The following is a 20,950-nucleotide window of genomic DNA, read 5'->3' as shown; positions in this document are numbered from 1 at the left end:
AGAACCTCCCACACTTACGGTTGTACAACATTATGTCAATTCCTGAAATGGTGCTGACGTTTTAGACAAGCAGTTGATTCCCTTACGCAGGGAAGATGAAAAAAATAGATTCATCTTCAATAGAGCTGCTATGACAAACTTGTCTTTTAGGCATTCATTTCTTCTATTGAAAGAGCTGCTAATCAGTCTGTCAGAAATAGCAGCAGCCAAAAAAAAATTCTTAAAGAATATTTTTCAGTTGCAAATAACCCATGAACCCCAGTAGACCCCAATATATAAAGACAAGAAAGGACTTGCACGTGTCTTGTTTCCAGAGCTTTTAATATTCCATGTAGTGAAAAACTACGGGTATCATGCCTCTGTTATCATTCAAGTTCTGATTTATCAGAAGGCAAGTTGACTGCATGAGAATAAGGTACATTATGGAAAATTATCAGAAGTTACCCTAGTCTTTTTAAGGGCATCTTGAAGTATTGTGTGCTTTACCATAGCCTGTACTGAATTCTCCTGTTTCAAATGGGAGCAGTATGTTAACATTCCAAATGATTACAACTGAGTTCTGCTGTCCCAAATCCACCTCAGAAGCACAAAAATTTGTATAGCTTGAAAATCAGAATTATTTTCCTCACAGAGTTTAAAAAGATTTTTTCCCCTTCCCTCACTTCCGGAATACCCAAAGGTGATCAAGCTTTGTGCTGCTCATAATAGTAATCAAATCAAGAACTCTTTGTTAGTTTTGTGTTAAGCATAAAAGGATCTCAGTTTGCTGCAAAACGATACATGAGCTGTGTAACTGCGTAACTTTTTAAAGTATATAAACCATGTAAATTAAAAAATAGCACACACTTAACATCTGCAGTATCTTAAACAATAGCAGGGGTTCTTTATGAAGTTCAATTTTCTACATGCTAAAGGAGCAGACAGGACTTCAGTGCTGTCCCAGCCTTGTGGCAGGTGCTTGCTAGTTCACCCAGAAGGGACCAATAATTAGACCAAAATACCAGTCCAAGATTTCTGTGCACAATGGCAATAGTCACTCTTAGCTCAATGATCTTAGAACAACCCCCAACAGCAGCCCAACTAATGTTTCTCAGGAAAAGAAAAAACAAAGTTTTAATGACTAGTATTGAGAGGTTGGGGCTGCAAAGCACATTTCTTTTTCTCTGGGACCAGTTTTGGAGATATGATGATCTGAGCTCCTGATTACAGTTTCCAGTGCTGAGAACTGCAAACACATGCAGAGCATAATCAAAGGTACAGTTAGTTAATTTTTCAGGAAAAAAATAAAAGTGGTATGTGCCACTGATTTTCCTAACTTAACCTTGTTCTTTTAGTTCCTTCCTGAGTTCTTCCAAAGTTTTCATTTCTTTTGAAGTGGTGCTATAAATAAATGCCACTCTGAATGACAGTCAGTCAACTCTTCCCACCTGATTCTATCAAAAGTCACATTAACCACAGCTGTAGCCCTCTGCCTCAGCAAAACCACCAGAATTCAAGTCCTTTCCAAAGTTGTAGTAACACTGTCTAAACCCTTGATCCCTAGGACATAACAGATTATAATTGACTTGTCTTCTCAACTAAAAGCTGCAACAATCTGAGTAAAGGTTCTGTGTAGATCCCTCTCCCAAAGAGATGTACAGTTCCTTACTAGTTGATAAATAAAGTACTTCCTTTTCAAATCTTTCTGAAAATGATAGTGACATGCATTTCAAGTATTTTCTACAAAATTTTTCCCATGTGCAGAGATGGTAGAAAGATCTAATTGTTAACAGCTTTGAGAAAAAAAAAAAATCAAGAAAAAATCTGACACAGTAGTTCAAAAACATTAATATCAAGTTATGCTGCTCAAAGATCTATAAAACTGACAATTAGTCACGTTTAAAGAAGAGAATTCTTTAAAACTCTAGAGTTCTGTTGAAGAATTAATCTTCTCTCTATTTCAACTAGCTTTAAACAGACAAACAACTTAGATGTTTTCCTCACTTTCAGGGAAATTATATTCAAAGAATTTGATGAAAGCTGAGTAAAAAAGCCTCCCAAACCACACACTATACAGGACTTTTATGCCAAAAGTCAGAAGTTATTTAACTATCTTGTTTTACAAGCACCCTTTTCAACAAAATTAATTTGGAAAGAACAAGGATCCTACAAAATAAAATGTAAGGCACCCCAGCAAGAAGGGTGAGTAAGGTTCCTACTACTGCAGCAGCCTTGATTCTCTACAGAAAGATCCCAAATCTTAGTCTGGGCTTCTGAGAAAACTCAAGTCAAACCCTCTGGAAAGGACAGTAAAGCACATATAGCAATCATGCAATACTGAATGTACAAAGCTCTTCACATTCAGCTTATTTAACTAATCATTAGAACTAATTCTTCCTTATGGTAAATCCTCTCTGTCCTATGTAAATTTTTCTTGTATGGATGGTGAGGTAGGGATTAAAAGCAAGGTAAAGAGAGAGAACACAGAAAACCACTTCTAAATCCTAACACTCTTCTTCCAAGCCTTACAATAAAGTTTGAGCTGAGGAACAACAGGGCAGCAAAGAAGAGCTCAAACCCAATTGCTTCCATACACAAATCTCAGCATCACACCCCCACCCACACTGTTACTCTGATAAAATACTGAAACAGGTTCATTTAGAGACATGTGGATACCTCCAATTTGGATATTAGAAAATTCCAAAATTGTATTTACATATTATAGCAAAGGGTAGTTACTTTGCTATTTATTTACAAAGATAAAACCAAACCACTTAGTGTCTTATACAAAAAAATCTTTGCCTACAGAAACAACTCCTCCCAAAGGCAAGTTTTCTCTCTACTTACTCTGAGAAAAATAAAGTTCTACATCTTACATGGCAAAAGATAATGCCATAAGCATATCACATAAGCAAGAGAGAGAATGTATTTTTGTAACATAAGAAAAACAATACAATTTAGCCCAAAAAAATATTAGCAGGGTTGGGTTTTTTCAGAATATACCAGAGCATAAGAGTACTGTATAGTAAAATCAAGATGTTATCAAAAATTTCTGCTCAAGACAGCATTTATAGCATTTTATATACTCACTGTCCCAGAAAGCTGAAATTTTAATTTATGTTTCCAACTAGGCTTTTCAACTGGGTGACACTCAAGGTCCCAGAACTGGGAGTAATCCCCTTTATCTCTAGGTAAAAAGATTACAGCAACCTACAAAAGAAAGAGAAAAATTTTGCAGAAGATTATTAAAATACCCTGACATCTTTACAATTTTACCTGCAAAAAGTTATGGTTCAGCCAGCAGAAAATTTACACACTATAGAACATACATGCCACACACAGGTGATCTTGCAGAAAACAATACAACTAAACAAACTAGTCCTCCTTTGCCTACAAGAGAAAACATTGGATGAAACAGGTTGCACAAGCAATTTCAAACAAAATTTGAGTTCAGCTAATCTGCTTTAAGCAAAGTCAGTAAGTGCTTGCACAATTACTTCTATTAGTAAAATTGAGGAAAAGGGGACCAGGAGGGGAAATACGTGCAGCTGAAAAACAGCGACACCTTCCTTCATCTGTCAACTAAGCTGTGAACAAATCTACTCCTCCAGTGCCAAGTCTGTAAGTACATTGTGCTACAATTCACTAGAAGGCCTGACATTTAAACCATCTTGCAAACTATGAATTTGATCATTCTTGAAGGTCACCTGTGTAACAAGGGTTTGTCTCCATAACGTGCTGTACCAGGTTAATTCAAGAATAAACTTGCATTGTTTTTAAAGTTGAGGTTGAGGGAAGAAAGAGAAGGAGAGCAGCAGATTAGAAGAGATCACTACAACTATATCTAATTAGCCATATATCATATCCACTGCAAAAACCAGCACATCATGGTAGCACTGTACCTTATCAGCTCCAGCCAAGAGCCTGACATGCCAATAAGGTAAACATTATTCAAATAGGCCTGAACTAGGATTGCTAAGGTAAGCACAACTGTTTAAATTCAAATAATGGTTTGCAATAATATATTGCAAACATAGTATATTCCATAATACTATGGAATTACTATGAAACTAGACAGGAGTAAGTTTTTCACTCTTGTAAATAGATTATGAATTGCATCTTCATAGAAATAATGTCATAACAATCCATGACAATTACAAGATAGGTGCTTATGAAAAGGAAGAGATAAAACTACACAGGAGAAGGTGAGAAAGGGAAGCCCCTTACAAACCCATATTCAGTATGTCCTTGGATGTGCTTTATAATTGTGGTTATGAAACCCTCTACTGGCCAGGAGATAAAACTGTAAGTCAAATGAAATCCAACTTTAGGAACAGACAACTGTTCTTAAAAAAGTATGACAGGAATGTTTCTAAGGAAGGAAAACCAGTTCTCACGTCACTTTCATAAGAACCCAACATTATTTGAGATTTTCTGCTGGACTTTTACAAAACATTTAAAACAATTTTCTGTTCTAAAATAATTTGGCCTTAAAAAACCCCCAACAGTAACACAAACCCACCATCAAGTTGAAATCAAACTACTTTGATTGCATGAATTCTTAGAATCAACTCAGCTGACATTATAACAGCTGAGATAAGCAGATACTGACTACCTGATACAGACTCCAGAATCCAATACTGAAAGTGCAACATTTCATTATCAGATAAAATTTATTTCTCATTTAAGATCCTATTTTACAGTTGAGATACACTACTATGCCTGAAATATTTATACATGTCAGTTTACCTTCTCTTGTCCATGAGCTTCAAGAGTACCAGAAACACGGGAACAGTTGAAAGCAGAGTAAGTAACCCTAAAAACACTACCACTTCCATCCACATCCTGCAAATAAAGGTATGAGTCAGATTCAGAAGGCGAAGAAAAAAAACAAAAAAACCAAACCAAACCAAACAAAAAACCCAAAAAAACACAATACACCCCCACACACCCTTGCAAAGGGCTGAGGAAAATACACCCAATCAAGCTGCTTTCAAGTAAACAAGTAATATTGACTCCCTAAAAGCAAATTAATAAAGACTGAAACTACTACATCTGTGCAGTCACCATGACTACTGATGCAGTTCAGAGGTGGTGCAGTGCCTGGAACATGACATACTCCATCTTATGGGGTAATGCTAAGAGTGCTACATAACCATTTTTCATCATTTCATGAGAATGGACCACAACAATTCTAGCATAAAATCAAAATTATCATCACAGTATTTCAGACTACCAAAAAAGTAGGGAAGCTTTTACAAATATCAATAGTACAGCTACAGTAATTGCACAGGCAACAGCACTGTAATTAAAATATCCTTGCTGTAACTCAAATTACCTGCAGAGATATAGCATAGAGCACACTTTCAGCAGCACAAGTCTCAAAACAAGGCAAGTCTAGCATTCCGGATCCAAAAAGAGACACCTGTCTTTCATGTGTGCTTGCTTACTTAATGCAATCTGGATGGTGATACTGTATGAGCACAAGCAAACTCTGTAAGCCAGTAAATGAACTAGAAACTGCCTCACAGACCACTGAGTGATTCACAGTCAAGGAACCACATTAGAGATGAAAGAGGAGGAAAACATTTTGCCAAGAGAAAAAAATTTTGTAACTGAGGTCATGCTCGAATATATACGCTTTCTTGAGAGGAAGCAAGAAGAGAGGAGTTAAAAAACCCCCAGAGATTTGCATAAGACTCCCAATGCAAGCATTCACTCACTTTAACATAAGGTGGTGCAAAAGATGACAAATTCCACTTCACGTTTTCATCCCCTTTATTCTCCATTTCCAGGTAGCGCTCTGAAAGTAACAGATTAGTATACTAAATCTCTTTGTTCAAGTATCTCTAGGAGAAAGAGTTTAAGCAGAAACTATGTTTCTAGACAAGCAAGTTAAATGGAAACAGTTTTCATGGTAACAACCCCAAGAGCAGACTCAAACAAAGCATGCCATCGTAAAATTCCTGAAAGCTTATACAGAAGAAATTTGGAAGTTTTCTAGGGAAGAATCTTATTGATGACGCTTACAAGAAACATGGTGAAGCCTCAATCTCACCCTCGATAACCCTCCAACAATAATACATAGTCCTCTAAAAGAACCTGAAGCATATCAAAGAATGGTATGTCATTGTGTTGCTGATAGTTTGAAGTCAGGCTCTTATAAACCCAGAACATGACAAATAGCAGAGAGATCTAAGTCACCTCCAACAGTCTCACTTGATTGCATTCAGGTTTTTGGCAGATACCTTCACACACCAATATACAAAAAGAAACCAAAACCACCACACCACACACTAAAAACAGCTAAAAGATACCCAACACCCCCCACCAACATATTATTTGATCATTCAGAAACAAAAAACTCAGAGTATTCCAGTTTGGGACCAAATAAAATTGCACCAAAAAATCCATTCTCATCCTAGTATGGATTTGTTACTAAGCAAGAATTAACAGGACAAGATCATCTCAGTCTAGAGCAGCACTTTCAGAAGTTTAGCTGCATATATACAATATATAGGACATTTATTAAAAAAGGAAAGAAGTATTATATTACAACCCTATTCCATAATTTTAGCAAAAAACCTCCAGATATAATTGATAAATTAAGCATTGAAAGATCTTAAGTATGTTGGATAAAATGTAATGTCAATGAGTCATTAAGAAATCCCTCCTTATCTAGAAAAGTAAGTGCTACAAAAAAATCTGGTATCTAGATAACAGAATGACAGTTTCATAGAGTTACTTTGAGAATTTTAGGCATTACAGGAATTAAAAGTACTGACCGAGCATTTCAGACTCCATCACCAACAGTGTCCTCCTCGATCACTATGTACTAAGACAAGGACAAACAGCCTCAGGGCTGATATTCCCCCTGTTTTAAGGAAGAACATTTATTTCTCTGCTAAACACAGATAGATTTATCTCACATCTTAGGGACATCAACACAGATGAGAATGGATCTACTCCAGAAGTGCATTGAGCCAAAAGAGCTTCAACTAGAGGCAGTAACCTTAGAACGCTCTCTTTGCCCAGGCACAGTAGAGCTGCACTCATCACTTAAAAAACTGGCAACTTACCTGTCTGTATGCAAATTTTTCTGTGGGAAAAAGGTGTGACTACTGTATAAGGAGAAAAAACAAATAAGAAAAAAAAACCCAACAAAAAAACCCAACATTTGAAACTGAAGACAGAAGGAGGGAACTAGACATTCACACTCATCAGACTAAAAGAACAAAATTAAAGTCAAGGCACTCAAGTTTCCAAACATGTAGTACAGTAAACAAAATCTCTGAACACATGATATTACAGATGTTGTATTTAGTAAGTAAGCACTATTACCTGAGCTTTGGCCAGGTCTTGTTTTAGGAAAAACAATGTTTCTGTTCTTTATCTCCATTTTTGTTAGAGGGAGCCTGGAGAGAGGCTTTTCCACATGAACAGTAGGATTTTCTGACTGTGGAGTAAATATATCACATCTTCTACATGGAAAGTCTGCTCCAGACACTCTGTGTGTGGTTGCCTCTTGAATATGCACTTTAACAAACTTTTGCACAATTTGGAGAAAAACAAATATTTAAACAGTGAATATTGATATATTAACAAGTGAAAACATTTAGCTCTATTTCCCTGAGCTGTAAGAGCTCATGCTCAGCTTTACATTCTAACAGAAGAAAGGTCTCATATGTTAAATCAGGTCTTCTCCAGCCTCAAAAGCTTCAAGATTCTAAGACAAGTTTAACTCAAGAGAAAAGGAACACTTACTGAAAACTTTCTATCTACACATTTTATTCAACAGAAATAATAATTTTAACTAGTTTAACTGACAACTTCTACAACATTCTCTGCTTGTAGAGAATGGAAACAGGGCTGCCTCATTCAGAATGAGCTTTGTGTTCATTTCTGCACATAATTAGCACTTTAAAAAGTTTCAGTTAAAGCTAGTAAAACCTTAGCATACTTTTTGCTGATTCGGATAGGAAGCAAATAAATGGCAAAAGCATTATCAACTACCAGATCTCTTATAATTTGATTGGCTTTGCTACACTCTCTACACTTGTCCTATTAGATTTCTTCAATCCTTTTCTCATATTGTAGAGCATAACGTAGTTAAATATGTGCGCAAGCATCATTTCATTCTCAACAACTTCCCTGTTTGTTTGGTTTTTTTAAGGTAGCTTCCAACTGCTCACTTCCTTTCATGAAGAAGGAAAGCAGATACAGTGTTTTAACCTTCCAGTGTCTTATTTCTCTCTCTATGCATTGTTACAATTAACCCCAAATACATACTGGCTGTAAAAATAAAAAAAGAGGTCTCTTTCTTTGGGAGACATAACCAAGGAGTCCTTCTGCTTTTATACTGATGAAAGAAGAAACTGTTGGCTTTCTTAAATTTTATTTACATATCTTAATTCAATCAAGGAAAGGTCTTGGATTAAAGAAGTTTAAGTTTACCTTATGGGAGGTCCAAAGAAGCTATGGTGACTTGTCCAATAACCTCTTTTGTCTTCTTTTATTTTAAAACACGACATAGACTACTTTTATGTGCATGTGTACAGACATACGCTTAGCATTTTAGAAAATGATGCCTAAGGCAGTGGTGGGTGTAGAGATGCAATTTTGTTGGCAATTCAGCTGAAGCATTCACAAAGTTTTTCTTCAGAGATGAATGAACTAAGAATCTCATTTTGCAAAACAGCATCTCTACTTCTATTCTTTTTTTTTTTTAAAGAGAACTTTACAAATTGGAATGAAAAATGGAAGTTGACTCATACCCAAAAGGTTTTAGCAACATTATTAGACCTTATCTGGCAAAGTAAAATAAACAGTTGCAATGTCAAGTCTCAAGTAAACCACGTACCTTTAGTCCATTAACACTATGGATATAGATTAGGCCACTCCAAGGAACTAATGAAGGCTTTGTGGCAAGTGTAGGATTAGGACTCACCAGAATTAGTGCACTGCTCCTAATGAAGAAAAAAACCAAAGCCAGCTAGCATGATCCTTATGTTCCTCATGTTAGAATGAGTGTCTACAACAGATATCACTACACATCACAAAAGGATGCACTTCTGGGATAGCAGATAAGTGAAGATGCTCTAGAGATAGTTAAATTTAAGGTATTCAGATATCCAATATATTACTGAGCTTTAGTAGCCAGAAACTTAATGCTAACACATTTAATAAATCTGTCATGGATGGTTTTATAAGGGTCAAAGGGGAAAAAAATAAATCTTATCTATTGTTAAACATATACACAACCAGACAGACCATGTAAAGTAGATATGTAATTATATGTTTCAGGAAAAAAAGCTTCAATACTAGTCAACAAGGGAATGTTGGTGTTCAAACAAAGTATACTGCACAAATTGCATTTCAAGAATTTTTTAAACTAATTCCAGTTTTAGAGAAGCAGATTGCTTTCCTTCCTCCCTTACAGAACTGATCCTGGAAAAAAAAGCGTTTCAGTTTTATCAATGCTTTCTGTAGTTATCTAGAGTAGAAGACATAGAAGAGCCAAAAATCAAGTAGCAGTAGTAATGAAGTCAGGCAGTCATTTAACCAGTGAGAACAAATTTTGGTATATAGTGTTCCATACTCTGTGCTAGATTCATTTAAATAAAGGGGAGAAAGTTAAGTACTGAAGTATTTGAAAAATAAGTACAAAATCATTGAAGTAAAGGTCATTAGTTGTATGTGCACAAAAACACTCAAGCTACACCTGAAGAATTAGCTTAATATGCCATTAGCACAGCACTTCACATTTGAAAAATTTAGCGTAGGAACAAGATGAGTTCCAAAATCATCGTCACAATATGACCATCTCTACAAACTTCAACTAACAGATGTTATAGGTCTTAAATATCAAATCTGGATACTGGTATTTCCTTAAAGAATTCTGAGACTCTTTTTGAATTTTAGCAGTTTTCAGAATCTTTTCAGTCACACTTATGGTTCTCTCTCATGTACAACTGTGTTCATGAGAATATGCTTTCTTAAGTACACACAGTACCTGTTACCGGAAACCATTCCACTGCCTTTGCTCCTAACCAGCTTGTCTTGGACATTTACTGCAAACTTCTCACAGAAATCCAACTTGCATGGGGTCACAAACCACATCTCTCTCAGAAGAGACATGTCAACCTAAAGACATAACCTTTGAGAACTTTTATTGCTATGGAAAGGAAAGGAGCCTAGGGAAGAAACATTTTCCAAAGGTGGCTCTTGCAGCCTTTGGAGATTCCAACAGTTCCCACTCCAAAAGTGCAATTCCTTTTCCAGCACTTACCAATACTCTCAACACTGAGGCACAGCAACATTATCAGAGGTTAGCTTCAGCTCATTTCCACAAGAAATCTCTTGGAATGGTACCAAATTCAGTAGGGACCCAGGTTTTTGATATTCCATATTCAGGCAGGTTAGAGATTTCCTTTAGCTCATTCCACAGAAGTTAAGGGGTTTAGTCAAGATGAAACAGAGTGTGATCTGTTTGCTCTAGCATGACAGTCAGTCCTTGATCCCTAGGACCTTCTTTCACCCTCACTGAGAAATCAGACCTTCTCCTTTCACGGCCTAACTCAGTTCAAGAATTCCGTTGGCTCCAGCCATTGCAGTGCATTGTATAAAAGATCCTGGCTGGATAACTGCTCTTGGCACTGCAGGGACATAGTCATGAAAAACAGAAAACTGGGCAAATGCAGCTTGCTGTGCTTAAGTCAGCTGTTCCCACGGATCTGTTTCCTACTTGTGGACCTCTGTTCTTGATCCAAACTAGTTACTTGGACCCAACATGTGAGAATTCAGCCCACTCTTTTCCAATGAAGAGAACACATTTTAAAATTCTGCATTGCAAGAAAACTGCTTGCAGAAGGCCCTTTAATACCCTCTTTTTAAGAAATCATTCCACAGATAGTCCTGAATGTAGGGTATGAGACACCCAAAACATCCTTACTTTCACAGCTACTGGGTAGTTGTTCATTGTTACATCTTTAAGACCGTTTGTTCTTGGCACTGATTGAATCTGCAATGAGGTAGATATCCTAGCCCTTCCACGGAGCCCTATTTATTTTTTTCTCACTAATGATGAAAGTTTCCCAGCAATTTACATCTATCTGAATATGAAATTAAGTGTTTAAATACTATCAGTGATGCAGGACTGAAGAGAAGTATGTTTGGGCAAATGTCTTCAAATTTAAAGCAACTACTTAAATACAACTCTGAAAGTAAAACCTATTGTTACTGTGGGAGACTTTTTTTTTTTTTGGAAGACGAGTCTAATAACAGAGTCTTAAAACTTTTTCTGAACTGACCTTAAAAATCACCATAAATTTAGAAGGGAGAGGTGGGCAGAACTTTCAAGTGTTAATTGTGAAAGTCTTTGCTGGCATCTGTGAAAAGTCTCATACACATATGCACTGATATTATGATTACTGTGCCAAAATACTGCTAATTAAGACATGGGCAAGCAGACACTGGCTTGTCATTATTTTCATACCTTTCATTATTTCATTGAGAAGCCAAAGGTTGAATGGCAAAACCCAGTTTTGTCAAAATACAAAAAAAAAAAAATAAAATATCCCACAGTCAAGTTCTGAGGAATATCAGCATTTTATAAGAACTGCTATTTTGGGGGTTGTTTGTTGCGGGAAGGGAGGAAGTCTTTCTTGTTTTTAAACACCCAGGCAACTTTTAAACAAAAAACTATTGCAAAAGGAGATCTTAAAATCTTCAGCTTCAATGAACACCCAGCTCCTGAAAAGTTATGCAATAATAATAATAATAGCACTTTCAGGCATAGAAAATTCCTGGCATCCACGTGGGTGACAGAAGAACACTCTCTATATACAGAACCATAAAAGGGTAAGGTCCTAAAATATAAAAGCTAGATTTGTGTGCTGGTTGATAAAAAGATTAACCTTGCACTAAAATACTTAGTTTCAGGGCATAGTCTAAGCAAACTAAAGTAAATTCCTAAATTAACTACATTCCTAAACTAATTAAAAATAAATTCCTCCAAAACCTCCTCACACTTTCACACGTAAAGGAACTTATAGAAAGAAACTTACTCTGGTTCAACAACTCCACGTTGTGGGGTTATAGTAAGGCAGTGAGCTGGCCAGGAAAGCTCAAATGTCAACATTCTGTTGGAATTGTTGACAACTTGCACCTGTCTAGTATCCGCTGTTCCACCTGTAATACAAAAAAAAAAAAAGGTAGTACAAAAATTCAGAAAAATGCCCAATACAGAGAGATGCACCAATTAAAATATTTTCTGCCCTAATTTTACCTTCACAATGCTTTGAAAAATCTTCATAGGTACGCAGTGCATACTATATGTATACACACACGGAGCACACGACCTCTGACAATTGGACCAAAACTGTGCTCAAACCAAGTTTACTGTTTAGATATGAACTACTGCAGAAGATTACTGGCCAAGTCACGTTTCCAAACACAGTATGCAGTACAGTTATCTGAATACCACAGTGGCCAATTCTATTCTATTCTTTAAAAAATACTTACCAATAGAAGGACACGTCAAAGTCAAACAGTCAGGTTTAACAGCCCAAATCTGTTGAGTGTCTGATTTATTCCGAACCAGATCATTAGTTTTTACAGATACTGAAGGACCCTGAGGTCCCTTAACAGGAAGAACATCCAGAGTTGCATTGGTATGTCTGACAACGTTCTCAAACCTGAAAATAAGATTGTATTAAAAACGGTAATAAAAATAACTTATGAGTAATTATAATAGCCTACTCTTAGTATTTCTTAAAATTTTTATTATTTATAAAAGACAATGTTCTTTACACAATTACATTTTCAATGTAATTCAATTCTCCATTATTAAGTAAAAAATAATTCAACAGTTATATAATGACACAGCTTTTTCACAGAATGTTTGGAAGTGGAAGGTCCCATTTAGAATGGAAGGTATTAAAATAAACAGTTATCTTCAGGAGATAATAATGTAAAATAATTTGAATAAAACAGGTATAGAGGAAACGAGTACCACAGGGAATAAGTCAATGCAAGTTGTGTTTCACAGAGTGCTGTGCAACACATGCTGGAGGAACCTCTGGAGATCACCTAATCCTGACATCACTGCCCAAAGGAGAGTCAGCTACAGCAGAACATTGATCAGTCAGTTTTTTAATTACTTCACAGATGAAAACTTTTCAGCCTGTCTGGGCAACCAGATCCAGTGTTTAACCAGTGTTTAAGCCAGAAGAAGTTACATACATATAGTTAGTAACTGTAGCTACCTGTCCAATTCCAAATGACGTCCAGGAGAGTGCTGATCATAAGTGGAATATCCAACCACAGAAAGGATAACCTTTTGCATATTTGCATAGAAAAGACAGATATCATTTGTCTCCCGTGGGATATCACATACTAAAAATGAGAGTAATAGAGCAAATCTAATAAGAACAAATCTATAATACCCAGAAATTACACAACAGAGATTTAGGACAAAGACCTAGTTAATAATCTGTCAGATAAGATATCCAAGATCATTCAAAAATTACTTCCTGCAAGATCAGTTATCAGGCATAATTCATTATTAACATCAAATATAATACTTAAATCCAAATACGCACCAATTTTAACTTTTTTATTATAAGATAGATCTTTTCCACCTGTACACAAATGGTATATACTAATAATTAAAGTTAGGTTTTATCTTTTACCCTCACAATAAGACCATTACATTCCTAAGGCTTCACAGAAAGAGATTCAGCTTTAGAGAATTATTCAGTTTATTCAATCTAACACCAAAAGGTCAGGAACATAAGAGCATGATGTAAAAATAACCAAAAGTTTCATTAAAATGTTTAATAGTCAAGTTTTCTCCTTTTCTTTGAGTCATTTAATGCTGAACAAGTAGAATGAAGTGACCATTTCTCAAAGGATACATTTGTCTCAACTGGTATTTCCTTTGCTACTTAGTAGATACCAGGGACAATTAATATTGTATACAGTTACTACAACTGAGCTACAGATAAGACAGATCAACATCTCTTGTAGACTAGTGTTTTTAGTTAGAATTTAAATGCATCCAGAAACTTGTTAACAAAGCTGTCTTGCAAAACGGTGTCTAGTAGAATGTGTTTTTTGGAAGAAATAATTTATTTATTCTGTCATATATATGACAATTCAGACTGAAAGTATATTCTTTCTTTAGGATGACCATTATTTCTACTCTAAAGTGTCTTTTATTCCCTTTCCCACCCTCCAATGGTATTCCCTTGAGTTCAAGAAATCCCAAATTTCAAATAACCCTTTAAAATATTTAACACTTAGAGCCTATCTCATTTTCATCAACTCAAAATATCGAAATGGCTAGTTCATGGTATCATTAAGCTAAAATGCCAAGGTCACACTGCACACAAGTCCAGACCCAAAGTGTCAGACCCAAATCACAGCATACAAACAGCATGATGGTGCCACCCTCACAATCACGACACACAAAACCGATTTTATACAAAAGTTTAAGCACTATAAAATATAGCAAAGTACATCATATGACACCTAGAAATGGGCAAGAGGATCTTGCAAACACTACTTGATAAGCATTCTTTCCCTCCTCTTTAACGATACGTCCATATGCAGACAAGATGTTAACACGCTTTGGAAACTAAATTCATTTTGACAACCTAACTACCGAAGTCACGAAACCTTTCAGGTTTAGAACAAAAAGTTCTGCTTTAGAATAAAAAGTTGTTGAGATGTTAAATAGCAACAACCACTGCCTCTGTTCAGTTAGTCATTGAAGCATATTTTAATAACTAGAAACATATTAGATCGGAATGCAAAGGATGTCTGATTAGTGCAGCAAACCACACTAGTGTTAGGGAGTAACTGAGTCTGGCAGCCTCGCAGACATGCCACAGGTCCAACCAGTAGCAAAGCTGAGCACATATTCCCAGTAAGCAACTCAAGAGCCAGAGCCAGTCAACAGAGACCAACACAGACAGAGACACTCAGCAAACATAAACAGCACCAACGGCCTCATCCTGCTTCCCTCTCTGCTGCTCAGGATGAAGACTCAGGACTGGGAACATACAGGTACAACAAGGATCCTCCAGCTGCTGGCCCTAGACCACACCACACTGATGGATCAAGCAAGCAGACTAGTGAAAATCTGACACAACACTATTTCAAACACTAACGCTAGTGTGCAATTTCTTAATTTTTTTTTTTCAAATACCTCTGTGGACTAAAGCACAAAAAAGAAAAGGCACTACCAAAACTAGGGATCCAACCTCACGTTAATGCAACCCTTAGAGCCAAGACATCCTATTCTTCGAGCTTTTATCAGCATCATCTCTTTAACAATCTTTCATTTAAAAGGGGCAAAAAGAAAAAGAAGCATTTAGATTTGAAAAAAATAACTTACTTTTCAACTAAAAGATAGCACCTTACAGAAGAGAAAAAAATCCTATTTCTTAATTCCAGGTACTACTATTAGTTCCTGCAAAATATTAGACTTATAAGAATATGTAGCAAAAAACAATTCTGTAGATATTCCCACTGAAAAGTCAGTGAAAAATAACCTGTGTAAAATAAGATTGTACTATTCACACCAGACATCACTGGGTGACAAGAAGATAAGGAAGGGCTTGAAATTTGTATTATTGTTAAAATAATAACTAAGATTATATATATATATACATATAACTAAAATAAATACTAAGAGCTAATCTTCCAGCACTTCTCCTTGAAGGCATATTTGCAGTGCTGTACAAGTCTGTTTCCTGGCTTTTTTTATAACAATGGTCTTCACCTCAAATTAATTGACTGAGTAAAGAAAGAATACATAAGAGAGCTGTATTTCACAAAGTCAGGAAAGTATGCCCTCAAAAAGAGACAAAAAACTCCACTAAGATTCAAGAAGAGGGTCTTGTTTTCTACAGAAAGGACAAAAAAATTAAGCTACCATTAGCAAAACTCTCACAGTAAGGCAATAAGAGATAAACAAGGATGCCTAGACTCTAACACTGGCTTAAAACTTCAGCTGGACAGGGGAGAGAAAACACAACGAAACTCTACCCAATATATCTGTCCAAATTGAGAATTTTATTTCTACGTTTATAAAGAAAAATAGCAAAGAAGTAACTAGGACTCAAGCCAAAAGCACATTTCCCACCCAAAAACAAATATCACATTTTTCTTTTAAGAAGTTATAGGCTTACCTTCTGTCACAAGCTGCTCCCCTTTAAATTCTTCATCAAATACAATGTTTCTTAATAAGCTGTTTTCTGGAATTATGTGTTTTTCTATCTCAGGTTTATACCTCACAGCTCTGTTAAAGACAGAAAGAAATAGGAGTCATTAAATTACAAAAAGTACTAGAAACAACAGTTTGAAAAGATTGATAAGATTGGTAAGAATCCAGCATAATTTTCACTCAATCATTTCTTGACTACACCAAACTCAAATCTGCGAGCATTCGTTTGAAACTGAAGTCTTTTCACAATCTTAAAATGGTTAAAGAAATACCTACCCTATAGCTGCAGAGTAAAGGAAAACACTGAAATAATGCTTACCATGTGTTTGTCTTTCCATGATACTTGTTCTCTGCTGTCAGTCATACCCACCTAGATTTCTGCTAAGTACATTAGGCATTTGAGTGATGCTTCAATCACCACAGGAAGCAGAGAATGCTATTTTCGTTACAAGTGAAAGCCTTTTAAGAGGAAAAATTCACTAGTCAGTGTCAGAGTGGCAGCAGGTGCCAGCCAACAGCAGGAACACAGAGCCAAGGAGCATGACTGCCAACAGGATAGAAAAGACTGGGAGGTACAAGGATATAAATAGTCCTGGGAAAAATGGGAAGCTGCAGGTCAGCAAGAGGAAACCTGGCACTCAGATAGGGTCAGAGCCATGGAAGGGGAAAGAATATCTCAGCACTACTAACTCTCAGTTCTAAGCTACTTACCAGGCTACTGACTATATATAATACTGGAGTGAAAAACTTGAGGCACGAGTTGGCAGAATAGGCAGAGTACTCATTTCACATTCCTGTCCCTAAGTCCCAAAACATGTTCTTATTCTAGAGCACAATTACAGAATGGGGTTTAACTGCCTTAGAGCACTCAGTCATCATAAGAAATATACATCTCTTTTAAATAATTAGGCAGATTTCAGAGAACCTCCCACCAATAAACAACCAGCTAGACCACTATTTTCAAGAACAAAATGCCATGCCTGCTGACTAATAAAATCAACAACAAATCATTTTGCTCACATACCAACATCCAGAATCTAAACAGAAAACGTTTCCGACACTACCTATGTAGTTGCATTGGGCTTCTAAATGGGTTTTCTGTTGATCTATAGATCAAAACTTTTCCCTAAATACTTTTGCCTTTGGAGAATTCCATGATAGTGAACACTGCCTCATACAAAAGAGTCCAGGATAGTGAGAATTGCCTTACACAAAAGAGTTTATACAAAAATTAGGAACAAGCATATTCTAAGATATCTGAAATAAACCAGTTTCCTATTAAGGTCAGAAATGCAGCTACGCCGTGAGCTTTTTGTTTAAAGTCATGCAGGTAAATTCAGCTATGTTTAATACCTCATTTTGATAACAATATATACAATGACTTTCACACACTGTCAGGCAATCATATTTAAAAGCCATCATGAAATAATGCTGTTCTGAAGTTTTGCACTGAATTATGTTTATCAGCACCTTAGTGCTCTATGCTGTCCTATCATTCTGCATTACACTCTAGACAGCACCACTCAAAGACTGCCACTTAAGTCATTACAAGTAGAATTTGCCCTTTTTGTGTGTGTGAGTCATACAAAATGAAATTCAGAGTAACACAGCCTCTATTTAAGATCAGCAAAATATTTGCTACAAGTTCCCTTAGTGTGTTACGAGCATATGTGGATGTTATTTCCCTCAAACACACATCTACTCAAATACTGTCTTCGTCAACAGAATTCAGCAAACCAAGATGCAAACCTTGTTCAAAACTTAATTCAGTACTATTCCTTTTATGAGCCTTTTCTTTCAAAACTGAAGTTACATATGTATTGCAAAGAGATACCACACAAATCTCTTTTGATACAAAAAAGAAAACATACCCCAAAACCCAAGACACTTGAATTCAAGAATGGTAAAAGAATAAAACTCTTAACTAGGATTGTAGCTACAGTATGTAAGCAAAGACAAATGAATAAACCAAACCCCTCATCAACAACTTACAGATGTAACACCTAATAGATCTTTCCATATCATCACTGTCTTTCAGTTTGTTCTTGCTATTTTGGGAAGCATGTTAAGACCATACTTGTGGCAGCACACACCTCTAGTTCTAACTTCTTATTAAACACCTGTCACAATAGCAAAGCACATCTTACCTGCGATACTGCTGCCTAGAAACTTCATCTCCACAAAAAAAAAATACTGTTGATACCAGCATGTTTGTTGTATGGAATGTTTCCTTTGGATTCCATGTTACAGTAACCACCTGATAAAATAAATAGACAACATACTCAGGAAAAAAAAAATCTTATTGTTAGTATGAATGTTTGGAATATGAGTCAACAAATTACTGCAATACAAGTGAAACAGGACTTAATAAAAGTTAGGTGAGATTTTAATACAGAACTAGTCAGATATTTTCACTGATCATTCTTATTTTCATTTTAATTAATACAATATGCTCAGAATCAAGTACTGTACTTACTTCGTGTGTTCCTTCTCTTAGTACAAACTTCTCTGGAGACACAACCACCACTTGAGGATCCATCACTGTTTTGGTCTGTACATTTGCCAAGCACAGTGCTCTAACATAGGCAGCCCGAGCCCCCGTGTTTCTGATGTGGAAGGAAGCTTTCCGCCGTCTTGCCGACAGTAATCCATCCAGTGTGACCATGTAACTATGTGACAACTTTTTAACGTTTTCTAAAATTATATTGCTTGTTCCTCCATATCCAGACAATGGTATCTGGGAGAGAAAACAAAAAAAAACCACCACAAAAAAAAAATAAAATAGTAAAACTTTCGTACAACTATGGAAAACTACATAAAGTTACAGAAAAACAAATGACAGTGTTTAAAATGTGAACTGAAAAGACTCTGCATGAACTAGAAAGGCCTACATCTCCATTCCATCTTTTTCAAGTTCTACTTAAAGTTCATTGAAGGTCTATTTATAGAACAAGACAAGTTCGTATTTTTTGCTACTTTGAGTTAAAATCTTAGGCTATTTTTAATATAGTACATAAAACATTTCTTCTTCCTTCACAAGGAAAAAAAAATGCATGCAAAGATGACACTAATGTTCCAACTGTGAAATTTAGTGCCTGTACAATCTTCAACAAATGTACAGATACCCACAGTGTGTACCTTGAAGTTTCAGGGTTTTGACAGAAACAGCTATTAAGTGCTAGATTTTAATTACGAAAAATGTACATTTAAAATTATTAGAAGTTAGGCTGGGACTCTTACAGTAAACTTAATTCCTGGCTGTGATCGAATGCCCAGCTGTTTGATTTCCAGCTTTGCAAAGCAGCAAGTTACTCGAGTAGGTGTAAACATCAAGTATATGTTAGTATCTTCTTTGGGACGGATTTTGAGTTCCCAATGACTAGTGAAGCGTTCTTCTGATCCAAATATACTTTGCAGCTATAAAAATGAAGACATTAGAAGTGACTAGAACAAGAAAAACACATAGCAGCAAAACTTACTGCACTAGTAACTCAAAATTAACTTCTTCGAAATACAGATTAACTCAGTTAATGGCATATATTTAAAGATGCAATGAAAAAGACAACAAAGCCCAAGATACTCCATATTCCCACAAGGAGCATGTCAATGCCTCTCAGTTTAGACAGTTTTTTGTCTTCAATCCCCAGTATGGTAGCGCTGAACCTTACCAGCACTACGCGCATTCTCTTTCAGTTTAAGATTTTAGATCTAAAAAAATCTGAACATTTGAGGGAAAATGGGGATAGAAACACATGTGAACTACAAAACAAAAAAACCCTTTAGATATAGTAATTCCCAAAGGCTCATTCCAGTTTCTCTGTCTTTGCCTGGACTCCCTCCTACAGGAGGGGCCACTGATGGTTCACTCCACCAAGTATTGACTCTGCTGTGACACAACAGCTTAAAGAGGTTTAAGTTGAGCTCCAGTTTGCAGCAGCACTGCAGTTCCCGAGATTGCCAGTGTAGCTTAAACTCTGCTACTATGTTCATCTTGGCAGTCTCAGAACAAATATATGGGCTACTAATACTTCAGGGTAAACACAGCCTGATAACTGTCAAACACTGAAGTGAAATTTTAATGACAGCCACCTGAAAGCAGTCTTGATCCTGGCCTCTTATTAACAGTCTTAAATGCTGGGTCACAGATGGAGAGTCATTTCTTAGAGTTAACTTCTTCTGTCTGAAAAAGATGTTTAGTTAGATTTTACAGCAAATACAAATTAACTGCATGTATTTATTCATGGAAACAAATGAGACAGTAAATTTTGAAGTAATTTAACGGAAAAAAGTCACCTCTTGGAAAAACAGAAAATGTTACCTAGAAAGTTATTTCTGTATTCTCAGACTTACACATTCTACAATATTATACACTATAACACACGAACACTTACATAGCAAAACAATCCCCAAATATATATATATATATAAAAATATAGTTTTTCTGAAGTTCAAGTACTGTACTTAACAGCTTGAACTTTTAAAACAAGCAGTAGTTGTGTCAATACAAAAATTTCATACAAATTCCCACTGTAAGACACAGTTATGATTAAATTATCCAGAGTCACTTAGATATGCAGAAACAATCTTGTGAGTAGTCTAGCTCAGCTTCACTGGAACAGTTTTAAAAAACTAAATTAAGGAAATTAAGGATAACTTTTCCTTTTCATGTACTTTTCAATTGAATTGTAACACAGAAAGTTATGGTCACTTGACAGAATCAGGTTGACCAAGAAGCTATTT

The 20,950-nt window shown here is 36.0% G+C and overlaps 1 protein-coding gene across 1 annotated transcript in view; it reads right to left on the bottom strand.

Moving 5' to 3' along the window:
• The window catches only part of CEP192 (centrosomal protein 192), a 60,264-nt gene that overhangs the window by 7,301 nt on the left and 32,013 nt on the right, over window positions 1-20,950 (bottom strand). Inside the window, exons 27-39 of the mRNA XM_018081893.3 lie at window positions 20,300-20,390; window positions 19,451-19,627; window positions 18,687-18,947; window positions 18,358-18,467; window positions 16,176-16,285; window positions 13,245-13,374; window positions 12,502-12,674; window positions 12,045-12,168; window positions 8,840-8,945; window positions 7,321-7,525; window positions 5,703-5,782; window positions 4,729-4,824; window positions 3,070-3,189 (exon numbers count right to left, since the gene is read on the bottom strand). Of these exons, the coding sequence (XP_017937382.3) occupies window positions 3,070-3,189; window positions 4,729-4,824; window positions 5,703-5,782; window positions 7,321-7,525; window positions 8,840-8,945; window positions 12,045-12,168; window positions 12,502-12,674; window positions 13,245-13,374; window positions 16,176-16,285; window positions 18,358-18,467; window positions 18,687-18,947; window positions 19,451-19,627; window positions 20,300-20,390 (1,783 nt within the window). The remainder of the gene's footprint in view (window positions 1-3,069; window positions 3,190-4,728; window positions 4,825-5,702; window positions 5,783-7,320; window positions 7,526-8,839; window positions 8,946-12,044; window positions 12,169-12,501; window positions 12,675-13,244; window positions 13,375-16,175; window positions 16,286-18,357; window positions 18,468-18,686; window positions 18,948-19,450; window positions 19,628-20,299; window positions 20,391-20,950) is intronic.

This window comes from Manacus vitellinus, unplaced genomic scaffold, assembly GCF_001715985.3.
Source record: "Manacus vitellinus isolate BGI_N305 unplaced genomic scaffold, ASM171598v3 scaffold_1_pilon, whole genome shotgun sequence".
Taxonomy (NCBI): domain Eukaryota; kingdom Metazoa; phylum Chordata; class Aves; order Passeriformes; family Pipridae; genus Manacus; species Manacus vitellinus.
This window is presented reverse-complemented; position numbering and strand designations above follow the sequence as displayed.